Raw genomic sequence first — 18,368 nt, 5'->3', positions numbered from 1 at the left:
AATTCACTTGCTATAAGATGCCACAGATGAAAACACATATTTTATAATAAACAACAATTGATAGAAACACAAACATTGTCTTGTTGGCAGTTTTGTCTTGAGTTTGATGCTGCATTAATTCACAGCTTAACTCACCTCAGAGACAAGAGTACAGAGTACAACATGAACAGAGTTGGGTCAAAACGTCACAATCTGCACCTGAATGCTTAACATGAAATGATTTCCCTCAAATCACACAAAAAATGACCTTTTATTACACATGTTCATATCAGCTATCTTTAAGAAGCATTGTGACAGACCTTGTGCAATACGAACTGAAAGTGAATGGTTGGAGTGCATTATGATGCAACTCAGTTCAGTTCAGCAGAACTGAGTTGCTAAATGACAACAAATGTCAGCTGAGGCCACTTCACCAGAACAGTCAGATCCAGTTCCAACCCATTTCAGAAAAGCTCATTTGCTCTAAACTGAAGTGAAGCCCAGCTGCTTCCAATATGAGCCGATCATGCGGTCAAATCCAGTGACATACAATTCAGTGCTAATGACTATACCAATCAAATTCAAATGGTTTTCTGTCAACATAAAGAAATAGTAAAAGAAAGTCAAGCTGATGACCTGCTCGTTGTTGACTGAAGCTAAATTACTTCTGAAGCAAGCATGTGGTGACAGTGGAGAGGAATGACTTAGGAGAGAAGGAGAAGAGACTGGAGGAGCAGGGATTGGTCTAAAACTACACAGAAACACACATGGTTAATATGAATTAGAGTTTAGATCTAGAGCTCTAACCAGACCCAAAATACTAACTTTGCACGTTTTTCATAAAACTGCAATACAAAGTAAACTAAACGAGAACGCGCGACATGAAAATGCGTTAATCTATTTAATCTATGTTGAATACACGAGCAGATAGTCTCTGAGGAAGGAATGAAGGACAGGTGGAGAAGTTAATGAAACTGTAGCCACCTCTCCTATCACATCCCTGGAGATTTGCACTTTGACTCAGTCTGCCGTTACGACCGATTCATAACAAACACTTCCCTGCAGGCACAAGCCAAACAGCTGTGGCTTGTCTACAGAAACATGCAGTCGGTTCACTCAAATCATGTCCACAGTTTCAAAGCGTAACACGTACACTTCAATTAGTTGTGAGTTGCAGTCGACCGTGGCTGAAAATTACACTTGTTAAAAAAGGTTTTCTACCAAATGAAACCCAAATGACTTGCAGTCAAGTCGGTGACCGCACAAATCTCTCCTCCCACTGAACGAGTGGACAGTATATGCAACACCACTGGATGAAATGCAACAAGTTAAAAAAGATCAAGCGCTGCCTTAAGCACGCACCCCAAAAAACAAAACAAAAATAGTCATTTATTTGGCAAACAGTGCCTAGCATAAATCAAGGAAATGAAAACGTGTGAGAAGGAAGCTGGCAGAGGGCTGAAGCTACCGGCTCTCACAGACGTCACCGTGTCTCTGGGAACAGACGGCGTGCCAAATCATCTTCAACGCAGCAGAAGTTTTGAAAACTGCAAATCGTTCCCATCCGGCTCCATGTCAGATTTGTCCAGTTTTCTGCAGGTGAACATAAAACATATCGTTTGGAGACGACAGAGGAGTGCAAAAAGAGTTTTAAAAGCAGTAAAGCAGAGAAAACTGAGAATGGATACGTTGTTGTTGGTGTTGTAGTGAAGAGTGAGAAATGAACAGACTACTAAAGCTGAATGCAAGAACCTAAAAAAATGTTTGTCGAAAAAAACAATCTAGTCAATACATATCTGAGATCTTTTTAATTTTTTTACAAAATATGTTGAATCTCTTTGCAAAATTCACTTTATGGTTCTCAAAATGTCTTTCATTTTTGTTCTTAAATCTATTTTGTGAATAATTGGAACCTGATGAAACAACCTACTTTATTTTATTATTCAGAAAAAGCCACATTCCTGTTTATTACTCTGTACTTTAAAAATAGCGTGAAGAAAAAATAACAAAATATAGTAAATAATAATTAAAAAAAAAAAACCCTACATATTGTACATTTGAAAAATTATGTTTTTGGACAGCCTGACATGAAAAGTTTGAAAACTCCTGCAGTAGTACAGTATCGTCTATTAAAGTTTTGTATTTTCCCAACTGAGACGTTTTACGGACCGTTGTACAAAAGGAAGTTGAAATATTTAAAACCAGAGCAGAAGACTGGACTTTTACAGCAGAATCAGCTACCTGAGCACAAAATATTAGAGTGAAATTAAAATGCCTGCCAGAACTTGTGCACAATAAAGAGCAGACAAGTTGTTTTTGCGACATGTGGATTATAACAAGAAAAAAAAGAAAAACAAGCCAAGCAGAATAACCACTGTTATAATTATTACCCTGCAGCAGTTTTCTAATGGTAAACAGTGAAAGCTCTTTCACATTAACATTGCAACATCGCTGAGCAATTCACTTGTCTGAACTCACATGAACTGAGAAACTGGCAAATGTTACACATTAGAGAAAATATGAGCCTTTCTATGAGAATCTGTTTTTTAGAGATTTAAAGGACTTAAAGGTTTGACGTAGCCACAACAAAAGGTCAATTAACAAATTTTCATCAACTGTTTGTCAGTCTTTAACTATCGATAAACATATTGTTCCCACTTCATGCTTCATTCTCACCAACTTGGTTTTGCCTCCACCAGCTACCTCCAGTGGCGACAGTAGCTGCCTTTCCATTACAAATGTGCGCAAAGCTTTTGTCAATATCCCGCAAATTCGTTATCGCTGCGTTTCCATTAAAATAAGAAACGCAATTAAAATCACATGCGAATAAGTTTGTTCAGGCGGTAAGTCATTAAAAGACATGCTGTGTTTTAGCATGCTTATGCTACTTCCTGTCGTCTTCTTTGTCTTTTCCGCCGGTAGTAACATCCGGGTGTTGATCACATGAAAAAAAAAATGTTTCCATTGCAGTTTTGCGAATTATAGTAATTTTGATATGTGCTAGCGCAAATACTTTTTCTCAACAAATAAGTTTGTTTGTTTTGTATTTTCAAAATCACCGTATTTTTATTGCGCAGTTTATTATTTTACTTTATTTTATTTTTTCCAGATTTGTGTCTTTGTATAGACAACGGAAACGCAGCTGCTGCCCCTTTAAAAATGGGGAAACCAGTAAAGACTTGTCACGTTTCACGTTACCTTTGAGTTTCTCCGCACTGAACCGTTTAATTTAGACAAGCCCACGGAGCATTTTAGTCAGTCAAGTGGAAAATGACGAAAGCATGATGAAGGCAGGTTTTTCCGTGGCTCTGTCGGAGTATCAGGGCCTCTACCTGAGCAGTGAGGATGGAAACGCGTTGATTTCGCCACCGCAAAAGAACAGAACCGGCTCTTCCACCTCACAGCAGCTGCCAGATCCCAGATCCTGACTGGTGACGCAGAGACGGTTCGCCCGAGGGCCGAAAGTGTCAAAATCATTAATTAAAGATTCTGTTTTTCCAAAAGGAGATGACTTACGTCTCATCTCTGACGGCTTATTTGATTTCGTCATCCACGTTTAACTTCGGTTCGGTTTCGCCAAGTTGTGTCGATTATTATTCTCGTGTATCTACACAGATTTATTACCAATCTGAGCAGTGAAGCACGGACATTAAAATCTTATTGTTTTTCAATGTGGTAATTTTGCTGAGTCATCCTGTGATACATTGTTCTAATTCCTTGCAGTCATGTGGTGTTGAGGAGTTTTTTTTTAATTATTATTATTATTATTATTTTTTTTTACTGACTCACTTTGGTTCCTCGTTTTTGACCCAAACGCCTGCTGAAGGACATGTGCTCGTAATCATGAGGAAGTGACGCTGCTTAGGTGAAACCGTGGCGATCATAACAGCCTTTACCGCTGAGGCTGGACGCGGTTTCACTGTCTGAAGATTCATCCCTCTGTCTGTCTGCTTCCACAGGATCCTCCTCATAATAAAAGTGTCTGTGTAGGGCATCAGTTAAATATGTAAACATCTAAATTAAGACGGATTTTCTTCATCAGTAATGAGAAATAGGATCAGAAATATTGAGTAAATGTGAAGAAGAGATGATAAATTGTTAATTTTTTCAATAAATAAAAGTAAAACTACGTCTGTCTTATAATTATAGCTATATAAACAATGCTTGCAGACATTTTTGTACCAGCTCCAACTTCCTCCATAGTTCTACAGGTTTTCAGACGAAGACCACTGCATGATGCTGCCACCACCATGCTTCACATTGGGGTTGTATATTTAGGGTAGGGCTGCACAATCACCGTTTGGAGTCCAATAACTGCTGGCTAATATATTCCAAGTGTTATAAACTTACATTTTTCACACGAATGTAAAATTTAGCCAGTTGGACAGAGTCCCAAAGTTAAGAGTTCACGCTGGATTTTTTAGCTTTGTTGTCCAAAAGTGCTAAAGGTCACAGAGTGGTGAAAGAACCGATGAGAGAGGACAGAAAAAATATAGAATATAGAAAAAATATAAGAAATATGAAACTGGTATTTTCATTGCAATAATTATCAATATTACAATAATAATGCAATAATATGCAACATTCTCAAAATGAGGTATGATGGCTGCAGGGTGACTGTCAAGATGGCGGGAGTGCAGCATCACGTACGGTGGAGTTTTCTGGTGAAAATTTTCTGTTTTGTTTTCATGTCGCAATATATTCTCAACATAACTGGAAAGGCTAGAAAAAATGTAAATGTCAGTTTTTTTCCAATGTCGTGCAGCTCAGCTCAGGGGGATTTTCAGTCCAGTCCTCAAACCTGACCACGGCAGCATGTTGTGCTCCGTGAGTGACTAAAAAAAAAAAAAAAAAATGACAATAAACAAGTGGATGACAAATTGCATCTCCAGCAGATGAACAGCATCTAAAAGTCTTTAAAAAGAATGAAAAAAATTAGAGAACCTGAGAGATGTTCATCTTATCAGCCAAAACTGCTTAATAATAATCTGATTTGTGCTATTTTCCAAACATTTCCACAAACTGTATTTCATTTGAAGCGTAGCTGTAGACGGTTTACCAGGTTAGTCGTCGTAAAACCAGCCTGTCACTCCATCATCACAGTAATGCTAAAGCTAAAACACCACAGACTGAAATAAACACCACAACTCCACTGCTATGTTAGCGGATGCCGACTCCTTGGTGGCCTTTGAGATTTATTTTCACAAATGATTACAGAGCGTTGCTTGTAGGATGCCGAGACAAACCATGGAGCCATTTCTGCGAGGTCAAGTAGGTCAACAAGGAGCAGCAATTGATTTATTTACTATTTCTCTCTCTTTAAGTTGGATTTTTTTTTTTTTTTTTTAGATGTTCTTTAGAATGAAAAAGTAATTTCTGCCCACATTTGGGAGGCACTTGGACAAAACTAAAAGTCATTTTAATATAATCTACGAGAGACTTTAAACCCATTTGTTGATTTACAGCACAATTGTTTATCAATGCATTGTCATTTCTTTCCTTCCTACTTATGTTTTGTACCTGGAGCCAAATCATTTTTATCCACATATTTAGCCATTACATATCAGTCAATTTCACTTTACAGTGCAGCATTTACACAAATTTTGCAGCTGAATAATTATAAAAAGCTCAGATCTCTTAAGCTAATTCTATGAAATTTGAAGAATTTTTTGCACTTCACTTCATCTTCTCTTGTTTTGGTTCTTATTTTCTCTTTTAGATTATGACATCCTATTAGGGGTGGCCGTTTATCCTATGGTCTATAATTTATTGTAAAAAAAAATTCTCATCAGGAATAAGTTTGATTTATTGTTGTCATAATAAGTTTCAGTTATTGGTGTTAAATAAAAAAAACTGACAGTATGGTGTGTGTTTTGTTTTACAAGAGCAACAATAAACACCAATAAACTCTAAAATATTATTAAATGTGGACGGTTTATTGGCATAAATAACATTTTTTAAACTAAATTGAGTCCTGAAGTACAGAAGAAACCTTATTCAGGCATGAATGTGTTTCAAGAACAATATTTCTATTTGCTGTGCCACAAAGTCATCATGCTGCAAAACTAATTATTTCCTAAAAATAAGTAATAAATAGTTGTTGTTTTTTTAGATTAATATTCTTTATCGTTATCACAATACTACCACAAAATATTGCGATAAAATTCTAGGTCCATATCGTCCACCACCTCTACTTCAGATCATGTAGCCCTAATTTAAAGGTTAATAAAATACCATCTGAGTAAATGACGTTTTTAACTGAGTTTAATACAGTAAAAGTTCAATTTGATTGAAGACGCCTTAAACTTCATTCAGGTGCTAAAAAATGCTTCGGAAAAACAGAATAATATTCATTTTAAGTCAATTAAATTAGCTAAAATACCTCAAAGAAAAAAAAGATGCAATAAAAAAAGACAAAACCATTCAGCAATAACAAAAAGAAACTAAAATGACCAATAAGGTCACTGTAGTTTACTGTACTATTTGTGCAATATTGGAATAAACCCCAGCAACCAACAACAACAACGCCTCAGTGTCATACCGCGCTGTCAGATAAACCAAAAATGTTTACAAAGCTGGACCAGATGATCACGCCGTCTTCTGGAAACAGACGAGGGCAGGAGGCCGAATTCATCTGCAGATCCACAACAAGCAGATAAGAGGAAGAGAAGCTGCTGTGGGATCGCACACAACAGCCTGCTAAATCTGTCTGACTCATTTCTGTGGCTGTGGGACAAGAGGCGCGCCGAGTCCTAACCTCAGCGGGGCCTTCGGTCGTTCCCTGAACCCACCGTCCCATGACTCCCTGCTGCTGCACATGTGAACACACCAAAGTGAAACCGCACATATGCACAACTATGGGTATTGTTCTAATTTGGAGATGAGCACATGACCCCCCGTGTGTATAAATATTGGAGTACCAAGGCAAAGGGTTTCAGTAGACGAGTGTTGTCCTCTGTTTTCTTCTTTGGCAAAGATCTCAACAAGCAGCCGGTGGAACAAGATGAAGCTCTGCGTTGTGTTTGTGCTGACGGCCCTGCTGGTGCTCGCTGACGGTAAGAGACGCAGAAACGCTGACGTAAAGTCCAGGAACGGGGCGAGTTTCCAGGGGGAAAGCAAGCAGTTGGAAGTGTTTTGTTATTGTAAGAAGAAATATTTACCTCCATAAACATTGTGGTTATTAGGACGCAAGATGGAAACACTCTGGTGCTTTTGCGATAAATATTTAGGAGTTTAACAAGGAATTGGAAACCTTACGTCACATTTTTATTTTTTTATTTTTTTTGGCAAGAAATGACTTATGCCATTATTACTGGTTTTTCTTTAAGTAAAGACAGTAGATAACAATTTTAGTTCGTTTGTTGGATTGTGAAATGTATATTCTTCACAAATGAGTTTAAAAACCCCTAAATTAAGAATTTTATGGGCTTAAAATAATTATGCACAAAAAAACAAATCCACATAAAGTCTTTGCAATTAAAAGACAATTTCAAATAAAACTCCACTCCGACCTTGATATCACCTTCGTGCAAATCTGACCTTTGCGCTTCTGAGTCACATCCCGTCATGAGTGCGTGTGAAACCGCTTCTCATGGAGCGATGTTTCGTCACGCAGCACCGCCTGCTGAACAAAACTCGCCTGCGTTCAGCGGGGAACGTGGAACTGTGCTTGTTGCGTTGTAAATTTTAATGTTCGAGTTGTCAAATATCAGGAAGGCAGCCGGAGGACCAAAAGAGGAAGCAGAGCGGTTTAATTTCACAAGCAGTTGGATGTGATGAAACACGCTCATAAAAGTGGGAGTTGCCAAGGTTTGATTTATGAATTGGGAGTTTATTTAGATCCTTATTTAGATCCAAAAGGAGAGCTTATTCTTCCTTCTTTGCAGCAGAATCCAAATCTCCACATTTTGTTATTTTACAACCAGATATGTCTCTGCATATTAGGACTTTGTGGAAGAGGGAGTAAGGAGAGCTCCATTTGTGGGGAAAAAGAAAAAACATGTAGAGGAAGATGCTCTGGTCTAGACCAAAAGGTATTCATATAAAAATATGGCCCAGTCAAAGTACAGAAGTAGAATCTGCAGCGAGCCTTGGAAAATGTCACTTTCCATCCAGTCTGACTGAACCTGAGCTACTTTGGAAAAATGAAAAGGCAAAAATGTCTGTAGATGTGCAAAGCTGGTAGAGACTGTAACCGGAAGCTCAAGGAAGCGAATACATCATGCTTTCTATTTTTTATGTAAAAAAAATAATAAAAAATCCAAACCATGCATCATTTCATTATTTAAACTTTTATGTTACTCTTTTATTTTTGGAGTAACATAAACAGTAAAACACCCTACAGTTTGTATTTGTAACCTGCAAAAATGTGGAAAAAAAATCAGAGGTACCAATTATTTTTCAAGGTTCTTTAGTCGATTTTTTTCATTTAGTTCTGCAAGTTATCACGAGATGTTGAGATTTATGACCTCTCCCAGGTCCCGTAATTAGTTAAACACCGTCAGTTTTGGCTCACGGATGAAAATAAGACTCAACAGGCCTGTGTGTTTTACTGAAACTGTGTTTTCCGTCTGACAGGAATGCCGCCCATCAGCAGGGATCTCAACACGCACTGCAGGTGCCTGCAGGTCGAGTCCAGGATCATCCCAGCGGAGAACCTGAAGAGCATCAAGCTGGTCCCCGAGGGGCCCAACTGCGCCAAAACGGAAGTCATGTGAGTGAATTGGAAATAAAAAAAAAAAGTTTGGTTTTACGTCACAATGCTGCAGCTAAGATCGATTTAATTTAGGTGTTAAACTAGATCGTTTTCACAAATCACTTTTAAATTCATCTTATGAACAATGCAAATCAAAACAAAAGTTTGCATTTGATTGAATATAAAGATACTTTGCCTTTACGTGAAAACAAACAAATTCAATTGGATTAATTTCAAATACAGTTAAGCACAAATTTTATTTAAAACATAGGTATGTTAATTTAAAAAAAATCTGATTCAGGCAGATTCTACCATGAAGGCATACTATTATTATTATTATTATTATTATTATTATTATAAGATAAGAATAATATGAGTATTGCTGTTATCAGCTTCCATACTGGTTCAACATTAAACAATAAAAACATCACAGTAAAATACAAAGTAGAGCCATTGATCTCAAAAAGATCATTCTACTTATCGACTATTTGCCTGTAAATATGCCATTCAAGTGTTATTTTCGGTCAACATTAAGACACATTAATATGATTATATGACTGTAACACTTAATGCCAATTGCCTCCCCTGATAAGACATGTGCAAACAGTTGAAATGAATTCATATTTAATGAAAACACCGTAAATCTGACAAAACCCAATTGTTAAGTCGAGTGAATTTGTTCTGTGGAGGAAGAATCCTGCAACAGGAAATCAGTTGAACATTACCATCCACCCCCTGTTTGCCGGTTTTTTCTTTTAGCAAACTCCACATGTTTCTGTTTGAAATGGCAGGCTGGTAATGGAAAAAATAAATAAATAAATGAAACACCAAGCAGAGCTGTGTGGTTTTCACAGAAGCAGACTCGGTGCTCGGTGTCTGCTCAGTCTGATCTGTGCTAACCAGACAGAGTCACTACTTACTTAAACTCAGATTTTCACAAAGTGTTTGATAAAGGAGCCTGGAACCAACATTTCTGGCTCAGCATTGCAACTCTTAATTGGGAGACACAACCTTGAGCTTTGAGGAGTTTCTTCCTTATCTTATGGTTCCTCCTTAAGTTCCAGCAGCATAAATCTGGCCGCAGCTGGAAGAGGCAAAGTAGATATCGTTTTGGGTTTGACAAAGAAGCAGAAGCTATTTTCTAAAACTTCACTAACATAGGCTAAAAAATTGTGTTTTTTTTTGTTTGTTTGTTTGTTTGTTTTTGTTTTTTGTTTTTTACTCTATTACTAAACAGCTGTTAGGTTTGTAATAAGCTCTTACTGGTTATTATGCAGCTTTGTTGATGCTATATGTTTCCCCTCCGTTCTGCCATAAAATATCGGTCCACTTAAACAGAAATGGGCCTGTGTCACATCATATTTCTTCCCTACAGAAACAGGAAGTTGCAAATTACTAACTAAAAATTCCTTAAATCTGATCAACTTTTGAAGTTAAAACCCGCATTTCTGTAGTACGCCACAGATAAAAAGAAAAAAAATTGTTAAAAGCTGAGTTTATTTTTAAGTGTGGAGGACATAACCTGTTGTTTCTGGGTCTGAGCAGATCAATTAATCAATCAACTTTATTTATACCATTAGGTCGATTTGGTTACAGTGAGTCCGTTTTCTTGCCAGACAGTAAAACTTATAATCCAAAATGGACTGGTGCTAAATAAAGAAAAAGTAAAATAAAATAGAATAAAATAAATACGGACTCAAATACAGTATCCTGATCAGATTAACTCTGATTCACATGGCAGTCGGACGTTTTGTAACACAACTGTTCAGAATAATCTTACAACTTGCCCTCATTGTGCACGAGGATTGTGAAATACGTCTCCCAACTGCATGAGATTACTATGAAAGATTACAAACGACCTCTGCTGAGTCACTCGTGAAATCCACACAGTACTGATGATGTTAGATATCATCAGATAAAACAACCAGCCTGGATCACTGCTGGATGCATGGTGGAGCAGATACGGTGTATGTAAATTCCTCTACATGTAGGTGTTTTCCACCCACTCCACCCATTTTTTTTTTTTAAGATTTGTTTCATCCATGAATTTGACATTAGAGTAACGCTGCTCTCGTTCTGTCGGTCAGAGCCGGGCTGGTGAGCGGGGAGAAGGTGTGTCTCAACCCTCAGTCCGCCTGGGTGAAGAAGCTGGTCCAGTTTGTCCTGGAGAAACAGACCCAGAAGAAGAGAGCCGCTCCCAAGACGAAGGCATGAGGATGATCCTGCACGCCTCCAAACGCTGATACCTGAGCCATGATATTACCCGTTTCATTACATTATTTTCTTATCTCCACTTTTTTTATATATAATTTTAACTCTTAAGATGTTTTCGTTTTTCACTTTTTTTTATATAACCATTCGTATACAAACGCCGTACGTAGCAAAAATGTAGCTTTCTAACATGAAACTCTCATCCAGTAGCAATAAATCAGCTTAGGTGAGGAAAAACTCATGCTATGAATTGTTTTTTTGTTGTTTTTTTTATGTGAGGCTTTAATAAAGTGTTACTTCTTGTATTAAGTGTTGCACTTTTCTTTCTTTCTTTGGTTGTAAATTATGTCACCGTTAAGCACATCGTTAACTTGAGACTCGTTAAAAGGACGTTTATTAGCTCCAGCCATCGGGTCTGGCGCTCAGGTTGGGTTTTACTGGACTGGATGAAGAAACCATAACATCGCTTAACATTTAAGAATCATTTTTATTCAAATTTGAGTTAAAGGCCTCAAATTTGAATGCTTTGAACTTCAACTTAATGTTTACTTACTCGCAGGGAAATAATTTATTTTTCTTAGACATGTAGTTCTTTCATATAATGACTGAAAATTACAGTAGCTCTATAGTAATAACTCAATAAACAATAATAAATAAAATTGTGTTTCAGGTCCTCAAATTAGCTTCAGGAGCCGCTTAAACATATTTACCTTACGTGAGACTTCTGAGTTTTTGAGATTAATTTAAGAAAATCTGTGCAACAGTCGCACTTTGAGGCAGCCATGTTGGATTTTCATAATGAAAGATAATGATAAACCTCCGACCTACTGAAAAGCGTTTTCTCTCTGACTGGAACTCAGCCACAGTTATTTCATCTCATAACATTCCCACTGTTGGGCCAGGACCATAATCAGAAAGCTTGGTTAAAAACATAATTTATTGCTTGGCGGCTTCGCAGCATCCCTCCCATTAAGCTCCGATAATAGGTGGACAGACGGTGGGGACTTTCTGGAACTGGTCGTGTTCCTAGGAACACGCTCATTGCGACAGAGCAGCAGTTACAGAAAAAGGCGGTGCTGAGAATTTCACATTGATCATGTAAACAGTGTCAGTGGACGGTAACAAGACTCGTTTCTGCTTCAAAGCAGTTTAGTTTTGATAAAGGATGTGAATTTAAACTCACACTGAATGGAACTGACTCCACTGCTGCCAATCGCCCAGAAAGCTTTAAATAAACTGAGAATATAACCATTTTTTTTTTCGTTCAAAAAAAGTCCAAACTAAATAAACTAACAAGTGTGTTTATGTTACCAGAAAAAAAAAAAACTGTGTTATTCCTGATTGTCTCTTTTCTATTATAAAATCTGTAAGTTAAAAGATGCTTTCAGGGTTTCCTGCTTTTTTTCACCATCAGTTTGGAGAGAAAAACTTGAGATGCTTTAAGGTCTAAGCCGACATTTAGACAAACAAAACTGAATTTGAGGAAGTTTCTTTGCTGCTCGGAGATGCAGTCGTGTTTCTCAGCTGACCTGAGGTTGTCTTACAGGTGAGGCATCATTTTCCCAAGGTTTATCTTTTCACAAGCAGAAGACAAAGCGTGAAATGTTTTTTTGTGACAGCGTGTCTGGGCATTTGACTCATTCCCATCAGACTCTTTTTTTTTTTTTTCTCGCTGAGAATTAATTCGACATTTTTCCAAGGAAACACAGTCAAAGTTCAGGGAGAGGCAATGCCAACAAAAACATGTTGTAGGGCACAAAGAGACCATTGTAAGTTTTGACAGTAGTGATAAATAATCCCACGGCCTGAAGCGGTTAAACCGGTGTAGAAGATGGATGGAGAAATAATTTTCTGCACGCTGAATACATGCAGCTTTATGTTAGATTTTCTGCATGTTTCCTCTCCAAAGCTTCAGATTTAATAATTTGGTGCCAAGTAGCATAAAACATAAACACACCATAGTGTACCAGGTAATATTAGGAGTCTCTTCAGCTTATTGTCCTTAAAAAAAACCTAATAACTCATTCATTCGTTCATTGCTCCTCAACAGGAAAACGTGCTGAGTTTTCCGGTGAGATGACGTAACCCTTTCCTGCAGGAAACCACGTCTGCAGCGCCTGCGTCCAGCTGCCGGTCTCCGAGAACATTAACAAGATGTCAAACACTGTGGACGAAAGAGACAACATTCAAAATGAATGAAGGAGTTTTAAAAACAAAATTTAAAAAAATAAATAAAAAATCTCTCTCGCAGACGGACGTTATGGCTTGCCTTGATTAACGGCGAGGATCTTGGAGTGGAAATTCTTTGCGTTGTTTTTCTTCACCATGTACTCGTCCACAGGGAGCCTGGCGGTGCGGACGCTCAGCTCCGCCGCTCTGGAAAGGCTCAGCTTCTGCAGCAGAGAGCCCGCAAGGCAGAAAACGAACTCGGTTATTTATTTATTTGTGAGCCAAAGCGAACAGTGACGGGGCTGGGCTCATGAAAACCATCAAACTATGAGCTGGTTTCTATTTTTAAATGTGCTGAATTCACCTTCTGGATGCTTTCGTCCACCAGGCCGCCGAGGACGTAAACTGTGTCAGCGTCCACCGTCTGCAAAGCTGTGATAAATGATAAAAGATCGCGGGCATAAGCAGTACTTCTTCAACATTTAATGCCGCTATCGTTTAACTTAACATTTGTACGTGAGACAGTTTAAATAAAGTTGCTAGACATATTCGCTGTTGCGTTGCAGCAATAAGGTTCTGGGTTCGAATCCCAGCTCAGGTTCTTTCAGTACGGAGTGCGACATTAAGTTAATTCATCGTGTATTGAAACACGAGAAAATACGATGGTAAAGTGAGGAATAAACACTTAAATGATCATATTTTCTTTAAGAATGCAACAAACAAAAAATGTAAATAATAATTTTCACCTTTAATTGTTTGAAAATGTAATAAATAATGGAAACATTTAATTAATTAGATTTTTTTTATTTATTAGATTAATTTCCAATATCACGTGCATCTAAATAGTTATTTAATAACTTGTTTATATATTGAATTGCGGCCCTTTAGGTCTTCAAACGGTGAGAAACATTCGGGCTAATTGCTCCCTCTAGTGGGCAAAACATGCTTTACAAAATCTACAAGTTCAGCGACTTGAACTGCAAACAAAAAGGTTGGTAATGTTTACATGTAGGAATAGCAACAATGGTGCAATAATAGTTTTGAATATAATTGAAAAGTTAATTTATTTTAGTAATTCAACTCAAAGATGGAGCTCACATTTTATATAGATTCATTATATTTTCATTATAGAGGGTTAAGGCAACACTTGAGTTTCACTTTTTTTTATTAAATTAAAGAAACAAATAAACTTTTTATTGATATTCTAATTTACTGAGCTGCACCTGTATATGAAAGTACATAAATAAAAATGACCAGACCTTCTTGGGCATCTGGGGTGAGGTAAACGACCGTTTCTGAAGGGAACAGGTCCAAACAGCTTTCCTCTGTTATTTCCATCTACATTCAGCAGACATAAAAAAAAGCAAATGAGATCGAGGCAACAAGAAATCCAGCATGAAAATGAAGAAACATGTCTAAAAAACAGCTGAAAAGTTCAGTATTACTTTTACTTTTTGTTCAAAACAGTTTTGCAGGGACTTTTTTTTTTTTTTTTTTTTTTTTTTTTTTGGTAAGAGGATAATCAGAGACTGATCGAATCACCGCGTAGCCGAGGAAGCCGTCGTTCATTCGGACACACTCCCGGTAGAGTCGGCTGTCCTCCCTCAGATCCGTCAGGAACAGGTGAAACGGCCGAGTCGCCTTCTTGTTCGACCCGTACAGCCGTCGTAACTGGCCCGCCAGCCGGCTTATCTCCTGAGCGAGAGGGAAGTTTTTATTTCTTACGTTCACTTCGACACAGAGGACGGCAGGTAAAAGTAGCTTCAATGTACTTTCTCTCAAGTAAAAGTAAAACGTCAGCCACCCAAGACATGATTAAAGTAAGAGTAAAAAAGTATTTGGTAAAAAGTCTACTCTAGTACTGAGTAAATTATCTAATTATCAATCATTTAATATTTAAAAATCACATGATCAGACGGATCAAAAATAAAGTTAAGTGGAAATTTTGGTATTTTAAGGACGGAAATGACAATAATTCATATAAGTAATAAAAAACAGCAAAATCAGGCAAAAGACAATTTATCCAAATCAGGTTTTTTTTTTTTCAATAAAAAAACTTAAGAAATTTTAACAAAAACTATTGATGCGGGTCTGTGTCTGGTGAATGTTTGATTTAAGCATGTTTGGTTTTCATTCAGAAAATCCAGAAATTTTACTCAAGTAACAGCAGCGATACTTCATGATAAAATTACCCAAGTAAAACTAAAAAGTACAACGTGGTAAAAAAAAAAAAAAAATACTCCTAAAAGAAAACTTTTTAAAAACAGTTACTCCAGTAAATGCAATTGACTCTGTTTCTGCGGGATTCGTCTCCGGACAGAGAGGATCGTCACCTTGTCAGACATGCAGTCTGTCATGCTGAGGTCCACGCAAAGTTTCCGACCCGTGGAGCGAGCCTCTGCTAGACGCTCTTTGGTGATCGCCTTCATGACTCGCTTGCTGAACTGAGCGGCGTCCATGTCGCCACCTTTAAGAGCAGAACAACGGATCATGAAAAGTCGACGAATCAGATCGTGACCCTCAGCGTTTGTTGATTCTCCTCGGTGTTCACCTGATTCCTGGGCGCGGTTCAACCTCCGCCTCTGCTTCTCTTCTTTGCGTTTGCTCTTCTTGGCAGCCAGCTGCCTCTCCCAGTGTCGCTGCTTCCTTAGTACGTTCTTCTGCTCATAAAATAGAAAAAAAAAACATAAAAATAAACCAGAAACACTTCACTTCACTTCACAGTCATTGGCTGTTTTGTGTTGGTTTATTTCATAAAATCCCAAAGACATTAAAGTTTTTGCTGAAAAAGGTCAAGGGTTAAGAATACCTTTAAATGACACTGTACAGAGATATTAGATTTTTAAGACACAGTAATCAAAGAATAAAGTATTTAAAAAAACATTAAAGAAAAATTAGATATCCATGAAGCTTTATATTGTGTTAATACTTTGATTCTTTTCAGGAAAGCAAACAGGATTAATTACACTGTTTTAGGTTAAGATAATGTCTTAAATGTACATAATTATTAAAAATACAGTTATTCTGAAATATGTTTATATTTAAGGTAATTATCTCCAGAGGGTTGGTTGGTTTTAGACTGTTATAATTAAAAAAATAAAATAACTGCTGGATTAATGGAGATAATGTCTTTGTCATAATAATAAAGAGGTCAGCTAATTTTTTTGTGCAACATAAATGTGGTTTTTAATCATAAAATCATATTTTTAAGATAATAAGACTACTTGCAGTATATTTATATGAGTCTGATAATTCTGCATAATAATCTATCTATCTATCTATCTATCTATCTATCTATCTATCTATCTATCTATCTATCTATCTATCTATCAAGCATATTAGTGGGTGCAAAGTTTGTAAAACACATTTAGATCTCCGCAAAAACCTTTGACCATGACTGAATTTTAAAGACAACCTCACCCAAATATCAACTTGTGGATTTCTTAAGGATGTGTTCTATCTGTCCTACTTACAGAAGAACACGGTGCATCGCCTCCCTCAGCTTTTCTTTGCTCTCCATCAGGATCCAGGTCCATGCGCAGCAGATCCATCAGCTCTGAAACCCCATCCAGATCCGTCTCACACGTTTCTGACGAAACATGTCGCTTTTCACTCAGAGACATCACTGGCAGAAAAGAAAACCTTATTTTTACTCGTAAATCTCCAAATATCTCTGTTGTTTCCCAGCAAATATCACGTTAGGGTTGGAGTTGATGATCAAGACGAGTGTCAGAGTTTGGTGGCGCAGAAAAAGCCTGACTTGTGTCGTTATCGTCACACATAACGGGATCTTATTACAAGAGCTCGCTGTTATTGTTAATGTTTTGTACTTATGTCAACCCACAAACTGTAACACGCTGACACAACAATAAATGTTAGCAACGAAAGCAAAGACTTGAACTGCATGGGACACCATGCTTGTTTTCAAAGGACTTACTTCCTGGTTACGAACACGTGAGGTTTCCGGTGAGTGACGTCATAGTAAACAAAAACGAAGTGTGTCGATAAAATGAGAATCAAGTACCGATTATTTTAAGTTATATGATTTGTGTTTTTTTTATATACAAAGTAGTGAAGTTATAAAGAAATACAAATATAAATGTGTCCCTTTGAACAGGAACGTTTAATTTGCGCTGATTCACCAGAAGGGGGCGATGAGTGCTTTAATAAAATAAAATAAAATGAAATAAAATAAAATAAAATAAAATAAAATATTTGTTTCAGTCAAACCAGTATTTAACTTTCATTGGAAAAACTTATTCAGAGTTGTTAAAAATTATAATTAACAACTAAAATGGAATAATTTTCATGCATAGTTATTTTTATTTTTTTATTTCTATTTTATTTTTTAAGAAAGGCTGATTTATGTTTGACATTGTAAAACTCTAGCTCTGTCAATTAAAAATTCCTCGATATTGATGCTATATTAATACTTGCTATATTAATATACCTTATTTTTACTCGTAAATCTCCAAATATCTCTGTTGTTTCCTAGCAAATATCACGTTAGAGTTGGAGTAGATGATCAAGACGAGTGTCAGAGTTTGTAGTTAACTAGTTAACTACAGTTTTAGTGTAGTTAACTAAACTCTTATGCATAAAGTTGCTAAATCGTTAAAATGACACAAAATTTCGAAGGTCCGTGAACGTATCTTTTCTCAGTTCAGTTCTGAGAAACTGCAACATTATTTTGTGAGTAAAAGTTTAAATTTAAATTAAATTATAATTATTTTAGTTATTTTATAAAACTGTAACATTGCTCCACTAGCTAAGCAGAAAACTTAACTTGAAAGGAACTTTTAAATTGGACGTAGCCTGGGGCCTGGCTATAGCATTTTAGCAACCATGATCAGGTTTGGAATTATCACTAATAATAATTATTAAATTGTTTTATACACTGTTTTATATCATTTTCGAATTGGGTGATAGATTAAATTGACTAAGCGCCCAAACTTGAACAGGCATTTTAAAATGTGTACGTTTTATGGCGGGCTAAAGCTACATACACGGTTCCTTTTCGTCAAGCCTGATGTATGTCCTCAAATTAGCAAAAGTAAGCCTAAAAGGTTTAATTTTTTTCTTCTCCCAACCAGAATTAGCAAACGTACTTCTTTGTGGAGTTAATTGTAAAGGAGACAATTTAAATATTAAAGTCAGACATGTGGAATCTCATTTTAGACAGTACAGTTTAAAATATGATTTTAAATCTGATGACGTTTGTCTCTATTGCGCTGGTAGGAACTATTTCTCTTGTCCTCATTTTTAGTCGGTAACTATAATCGACGCACTTGTGAGTTTTTTCTATCTTAGGTTT

The 18,368-nt window shown here is 36.8% G+C and overlaps 2 protein-coding genes across 3 annotated transcripts; one reads left to right on the top strand and one right to left on the bottom strand.

Moving 5' to 3' along the window:
• The first annotated feature begins 6,890 nt into the window (after window positions 1-6,890).
• On the top strand, window positions 6,891-11,190 carry cxcl19 (chemokine (C-X-C motif) ligand 19). The gene is made up of 3 exons (XM_015030824.1): window positions 6,891-7,034; window positions 8,557-8,692; window positions 10,762-11,190. The coding sequence occupies exons 1-3, from the start codon at window positions 6,983-6,985 to the stop codon at window positions 10,886-10,888; spliced, it is 315 nt and encodes a 104-aa protein (XP_014886310.1). The 5' UTR covers window positions 6,891-6,982; the 3' UTR covers window positions 10,889-11,190.
• Window positions 11,191-12,490: 1,300 nt separating this feature from the next.
• trmt10b (tRNA methyltransferase 10B) lies at window positions 12,491-17,587 on the bottom strand. 2 transcript variants are annotated; one of them, XM_015030823.1, is made up of 9 exons: window positions 17,503-17,587; window positions 16,528-16,697; window positions 15,606-15,714; window positions 15,388-15,521; window positions 14,597-14,749; window positions 14,314-14,392; window positions 13,419-13,486; window positions 13,155-13,278; window positions 12,491-13,049 (listed from the first exon to the last, which is right to left on the bottom strand). In XM_015030823.1, the coding sequence occupies exons 2-9, from the start codon at window positions 16,675-16,677 to the stop codon at window positions 12,919-12,921; spliced, it is 948 nt and encodes a 315-aa protein (XP_014886309.1). In that variant the 5' UTR covers window positions 16,678-16,697; window positions 17,503-17,587; the 3' UTR covers window positions 12,491-12,918. The 2 variants fall into 2 exon arrangements, with proteins under 2 accessions (XP_014886309.1, XP_014886308.1); XM_015030822.1 differs by lacking the exon at window positions 17,503-17,587 and having other exon boundaries at window positions 16,528-17,073.
• Window positions 17,588-18,368: the final 781 nt, after the last annotated feature.

This window comes from Poecilia latipinna, unplaced genomic scaffold (genome assembly GCF_001443285.1).
Source record: "Poecilia latipinna isolate Pla-1442-1.1 unplaced genomic scaffold, P_latipinna-1.0 Scaffold193, whole genome shotgun sequence".
Classification (NCBI taxonomy): Eukaryota; Metazoa; Chordata; class Actinopteri; order Cyprinodontiformes; family Poeciliidae; genus Poecilia; species Poecilia latipinna.
This window is presented reverse-complemented; position numbering and strand designations above follow the sequence as displayed.

Excerpts from the sequence above, each read along its gene's own strand:
- cxcl19 (XM_015030824.1), top strand. The coding sequence starts at position 6,983 with ATGAAGCTCTGCGTTGTGTTTGTGCTGACGGCCCTGCTGGTGCTCGCT. Across the intron at positions 7,035-8,556 it reads CCTGCTGGTGCTCGCTGACG|GAATGCCGCCCATCAGCAGG; the intron begins GTAAGAGACGCA and ends TCCGTCTGACAG. Across the intron at positions 8,693-10,761 it reads TGCGCCAAAACGGAAGTCAT|AGCCGGGCTGGTGAGCGGGG; the intron begins GTGAGTGAATTG and ends TCTGTCGGTCAG.
- trmt10b (XM_015030823.1), bottom strand. The coding sequence starts at position 16,677 with ATGTCTCTGAGTGAAAAGCGACATGTTTCGTCAGAAACGTGTGAGACG. Across the intron at positions 15,715-16,527 it reads GCGATGCACCGTGTTCTTCT|AAGAACGTACTAAGGAAGCA; the intron begins GTAAGTAGGACA and ends TTTTATGAGCAG. Across the intron at positions 14,393-14,596 it reads ACGGCTTCCTCGGCTACGCG|ATGGAAATAACAGAGGAAAG; the intron begins GTGATTCGATCA and ends TGCTGAATGTAG.